The sequence below is a fragment of the Arvicola amphibius genome, chromosome 3, assembly GCF_903992535.2.
Source record: "Arvicola amphibius chromosome 3, mArvAmp1.2, whole genome shotgun sequence".
In the NCBI taxonomy this organism is placed as follows: domain Eukaryota; kingdom Metazoa; phylum Chordata; class Mammalia; order Rodentia; family Cricetidae; genus Arvicola; species Arvicola amphibius.
In genome coordinates, this window is record NC_052049.1 from 144341842 (window position 1) to 144347841 (window position 6000).

Consider the following 6000-nt stretch of genomic DNA (forward strand, 5'->3'; position numbering starts at 1 on the left):
TGGAAAAAAAATCAATGAGAAGACAAGAAAGCAAATAAGCATTTTAATAGGCAGCCATATATAAAATGTTTTTTTTTTTTTTTTCGGCCAGGTAGTGGTGGCACATGCCTTTAATCCCGACACTTAGAGGTAAAGGCAGTTACAGAGCGAGTTCCAGGTTAACCAGGGCTACATAGATAGACACTGTTTCAAAAAACAAAAGTCCTTTCATGAGAAAGCCTAGTTTAATGACAGTAGGTGAGGCATAAAGTAAATCCCTGGGGAGAATTACAGTCAGCTATGCCTCACTTCATAAACACTTCTAAACACGGGTTAATATTTTTGAGCAATAGGGAGTAGCTAGGCTCTGCAAGGGTACTGTACTCAGACCTGCCGGGAGACTGAGAAGCATGTGCATGATTCCTTTTTTGAAGGAGCAGTCATGACCACTACATATGTAGTGACAGAGAGAAAACAGCTACTTTTAATTTATGTGCTGGATAGTTTTATTTAAACTTGACACAAGGTAGGGTCATTTTGGAAGAGGGAACTTCAATGAAAAAATGTGCCCTGCCTTACCGCACCCACCAAATTGACCCGTGGCCAGGCCTGGAGTACATTTCCTTGGTTATAGTTGATGTGGGAGGGCTCTGGTCATGCTGGATGGGTTCCTTCTGGGCTCATGGGCTGGGTGCTACTAGACAGCAGGCTAAGCAAGCCGTGAGGAGTAAACCTGTAAGTATCATTTATCATGGCCGGTGCCTCAGTTTTTGCCTCCAGACTCCTGCCCGACTTCCTCAGATGATGGACTACAAGTTGTAAGATGAAATAAACCCTTTTCTCTTTAAGTTGCTTGTGTTCACAGTGCGTCATTGCAGCAACAGAAACCTTAACTAAGACAGCTGGTAAAATGATGCTACTTTATTTCTGTTTTTTATCTGTTTTTGTTTGCAGAGTATTGATGCCTGATGAAGGAAGCAGAAATTTTTTATTTTATTTTTTTTATTAAAAATTTCTGCCTCCTCCCCACCTCCCATTTACCTCCCTTTCCCCCTCTACTCCCCCTCCCTCTTGTGCCCGAAGAGCAGTAAGGGTTCCCTGCCCTGTGGGAAGTCCAATTTCCTCCCCCCTCCATCCAGGTCTAGGAAGGTGAGCATCCAAACAGGCTAGCCCCCCCCCCCCCACCCCAAAGCCAGTATGTGTAGTAGGATCCAAATCCAGTGCCATTGTCCTTAGCTTCTCAGCAGCCCTCATTGTCCGCCATGTTCAGGGAGTCTGGTTTTATCCAGTGCTTTTTCAGTCCCAGTCCAGCTGGCCTTGGTGAGCTCTGATTAGATCAGCCCCACCATCTCGGTGGGTGGGTGCACCCTTTGCGGTCCTGACTTCCTTGCTCATGTTCTGCCTCCTTCAAGGAAGCAGAATTTTGCTTTCTTAGATATGTATCCAATTTGTCAAATTTCCCTCAGGCTAAGCATGAATACTGATTGTATAAAAAAAATCCTTTGTCAAATAATCCTCTTATTTATTTTGTTTTTTTTTTCTCATAAATATATAAATAAGTATTTTGGTTCTTATGGCTATAGTCTGGAAGTAGTATCACAGAGAAAACAAAAAGAAATCCTGATGTGAAGTTAGAAGATCTTTATCTGTGTTGCTTATTATCCTGTAGAGAAGACACATCACTCCAAACCTGAAGGTCATAGGGCAAATGGGACTTCAGTGTTTGTGGTGTTGTAAATATTTTTGCATTTGTTCTGTGAAGGACGTGGAATGAGAAGACAGTCAGACTTTTTGTTACAGAAGAGCATTTTTATGACGAATACGTTCGAAGAATCATTTAAGAACAATCCATTTTGTTTGGAGCGGCTGCTTGTGAAGGCTGCCAAGGCCATTGAAACCTTGGGGGTTATCAATCACGCCTGTGAGGGTTATGGGAGATCAAGCCGATGAGGAATATAAGTTGTATCTGAAATCTGTAAAAAGCTCCGTGACTTTTAGTTTTGCAAGGTCTTAGGAAATTTCAAGGTTCATGTGGAACCGCTCATTTATCCGGTGCTTTTGCTCCCATGCAAGCCTCCTATATCATCTCAGCCAGGAGACTGTGGAGCCAAAACTCTGAGAGGCCATGTTTGCTTTTTTGTGGATCCCTTAAGGCTCATCAAGGGGACTTCCCATAAACTCCTTTGGGGGAAGGGCCAGAGTAGGTGGGAACCACATTCTGGCTTCTGGCTCAATTATTATAACACACAGGCAAACCGCCAGCCTGGTTAAAATGAGTTCCGAGCTTTTACTGAAGCTCTTCACTTTTCCATACATTTTCAGTCTTGTAAGGGAATGGATGTTCAATCTGCAAACTCCCTGGACCCCGCGCTTCAGCTTGCTTCTTTGGCAGTTGTCTAAGGAGTGCATAGGGAAAGAAAGACGATGTTAAACTCCAGTCAGTCTGGTAAAAACTTCTATGAAGAATAGTTGAAATCACTGCTGTAAAACTAGTATTAGATTTATTTTAACTTTTATTCTTCTCTCATACATTACATACTGACCAGAGAAATTTCTCCTCCCTTCATTCCTCCCAGTCTCTTTTCCTACCTCCCCTTTCTATACCAGATCAACTCCTTCTCTGTTTCTCTCTCTCTCTCTCTCTCTCTCTCTCTCTCTCTCTCTCTCTCTCTCTCTCTCTCTCTCTCTCTCTCTCTCTCTCTTTTTTAAAAAGGCTCTCCGTGATATCCACCAAACATGGCCTAGTAAGACTGGAAACAGAGCCTCATATCATGGCTATACATGACAACCCAGTAGGAGAAAAAGGGCTCCTAGTGCAGGCAAAGCCAGTATAGATTTTACTTTATTGTGGTTTTTAGCTTGTCTTTTCTACGTAGGAGTAAGAGTTGGCATACTGTTTGTGAGGCATGGCTTAACTATCCTACTACAGTATCCTGCAGACTTAAAACTTTCTGTAGTCCAAGTGTGTCTGCACCGACTTGAGCCCACAGCCTCTGTTATTCTTGTAGTGGACACAGAAGACACCTATTCAGTTAAAGCAGGTCATTACTAAGTGTCATGTCCCGCCTCCCTGAAAAATTCCGCTCAGTATTTCATACAGAGCTTGCTTTATCTGATGAGCTCATTTCAAGCCCCCAATATGTAGAACTGTTGATTCTTAGTGCTTGTTGATGATTGACAATGCATCCTGTCGAGCAGCCTCTGTCTCCAAGTCATCTATGGTATGTAAAGGAGTCAGATGACAGATATGCCTGTCAGAGAGTCATGACATCAACATCATGTTCTTAAAGCTGTAAGTAAAATGTTTACCCCGTTTCTCCAAAAGACACACTTCCCTTTTTATGTTCTTTCTTTGCCAGGTACATCTGATGTTTCCTGACCACGTTCCCAAGCCCTGCTGTGCTCCAACCAAATTGAATGCCATCTCCGTCCTGTACTTTGATGACAGCTCCAATGTCATTTTGAAGAAGTACAGAAACATGGTGGTACGCTCGTGTGGCTGCCACTAGCGCTAAGGGATTGTGGGAATAACAAAACCGAGCTGTATTATGTTTATGACTGCAATCAAAGGCAGATAAATGGGGACTTCCTTAAAATCAGCCGGGGTCATTTCATCTCTCTATGTATCATATTATGTATATACACTTTTTTTATTTATTTAAAAGTGTGTATTCTCTTTTGGATGCCTTACCAGTAAAATCTATTTTAAAGGTTCCTATATTATGATAGATTCCTACTCTCACTTTTGATGGGGTATTCTGAGCCCAGTTTAATTCTATGTCAACATTTTCCCAATACTATTACAAATAATTTTCTAATAGTAAGTAGAACTCCCTTGACAGTTTAATATTGTTGAAGGGAAATGAATACATTTGGTTATATTGCACCAGTGAAAACTAAAATAGTATATTTAGAAATAAAGTTTTAAAAACTAGCAACCCATTTTTTTTTAAAAAGCATTGTTTAGCTAAATAAAAAATTCCTTTCAGCGCTTATGCTTTATTGCTGAAAGCAAAATGCTGGACTGGATTTGACTAAACAAAGGGTAGGCAGGACAGACACAGGGGCTGAAGGAGAGCGAAACTGTTTGGACTGCTCTCTTTAGGGGAATTGGTGCAAGTCCAGGAGCCTACTGCTTCTTGCTTCTGATTGTTGCAGATTTTTTTTTTCAGAAGGTCAGAGCTTCAGAAATTCTTTGACACAGGCTTGAGTCTTGAGTCAATGTCCACAAGTTCCCAAAATGACACTAAAAAGCACAGTCCAGCCTCACCTCAGCTGAGCCACCCCTGGCCGTTGTCTCGAACACCGACAGCTACAGTGCTTGTTTCCCCTTGCTTTTCCACGGTAGGGAAATATTTGCATCTACTGCATTTTTCTCCTTCCAGCGAGGAGTCACTTTATGCATAAAATGGGTTGGAACTGACGATGCCAATAGAGACTTTGCAGGTTGATGCGGTGCAAGGGATTTTACTTAGGGTGAAACCATTGACGTTAAACTGAATGAAAAATATCACAGTATGGCTTTGACGGACTTGCCATTTTCAAACAGCTAAAAAGCCATTTTTTCTTGTTTTTGAGAATCAACGCAGTGTAAAGCTGATTCGAGAAAGGGATTTTTGAAAACCTTTCTCCAAGCACCAAAAAGTACAGCAGGGAAGGTTCTGGAGCGGTGTGAGAGTGTGTGTGTATGAGTGTGCGCATACTCTCCTCGCTGGTATTAATTTATTTTCTCCATGTTGAAGCGGTAACTGGGAGCTGCGGTCTTGGTTCAGCACAGGCTGACTCTTTGAGGAGTGGATCTTCAGGTTGACCGCCTTCTGCTGCTGTTAGCTGTGTGGGGGAGGTTTGTAGCAGTCAACTGGAAATATCCAAGTACCTTTTCTTAATCACTGTCTGTAGCTTTCAAGCCAAGGTCTATCATTAGGAATTTCCAAACATTGGGGCTTGTTTGTGATTCAGACATTTTACATTGTTGCTTTATAACCCAGTTTACAGTATAGAAAGTATGGTATTGATTATATTGGGGGATACATTAAGTAATATATTTTTAGTTAATAAGTTAATAGTATACCATTGAAGATAAGACTAGAGATTAAGAAATGGAAATCTATTATATTATTCTTTAAATGTGCTACTTGAATGTATGTTTACATTTAAAATATATTAAACTTGTGATACCAGCCTCTGCTTTTTGTTTGTTTGTTTATATGTGACATAGTTCGTTATTTAAAAAACTATAAAATGTAAGTGTATCTTATACTAAAATATTTACCAGATGGAAACTATTGTTTTAATTATGTGGGTCATTACTTGCTTTCAATTGATAAAGTTCTTTTGTATTTTTTGTTTTTTTGTTTTTTTTTTGGTTTTTGGTTTTTTTTTTTTGGTTTTTTCGAGACAGGGTTTCTCTGTAGCTTTGGAGCCTGTCCTGGAACTAGCTCTTGTAGACCAGGCCTATTTTTAATAGTTACTGATTATTAAGTAGAGAAAGCACCAGTCTATGAATTACAGTTTTTTAAAAATCTGTCCACTTATGTGGGAGACAGTGGTGAAGCTTGGACTATCTCTGAGGCACCTGACAGTAGGACTAGAATCTATTCCTGGTGCATGAGCTAGCTTGTTGGAGCCCATTCCCTATGGTGGGATGCCATGTTCAGTCTTAATATGGGGGGAGGGGCGTGGTCCTCCCCTAATGTGCCAGACTTTGTTGACTTCCCAAGGGAGCCCTTACTCATTTGGAAGAGTGGATGGGGCTGGGACTGGGGAGTTAGTGGGGTGAGGGCAGGAGGAGGGGTGCAGGGTAGACCTGTGAAAGGAATGTAAAATAAAATTTAAAGAAAGCAATAATTAAATAAGACCTTGCTAAAATTCAAGAAATAAAAGAAAGAAAAAGTAAATCAAAATTTGTTCAAACAAAAAAATAATTTAAAATAGTAGAAATAATTAGAGTGGAAAAATATTTTAACTTGTTCTTGTACATCTAAAACAAGAAATAAGAAGGAAAATAAATGGGGCTGCAGA

General features: G+C 40.5%; 1 protein-coding gene across 1 annotated transcript in view; it reads left to right on the forward strand.

Moving 5' to 3' along the window:
* Bmp5 (bone morphogenetic protein 5) overlaps positions 1-4307 on the forward strand; it is a 117356-nt gene extending 113049 nt beyond the window's left edge. Inside the window, exon 7 of the mRNA XM_038322770.1 lies at positions 3339-4307. Coding sequence (XP_038178698.1) covers positions 3339-3488 — 150 coding nt within the window. The 3' untranslated portion in view covers positions 3489-4307. The remainder of the gene's footprint in view (positions 1-3338) is intronic.
* The last annotated feature ends 1693 nt before the right edge of the window (positions 4308-6000 follow it).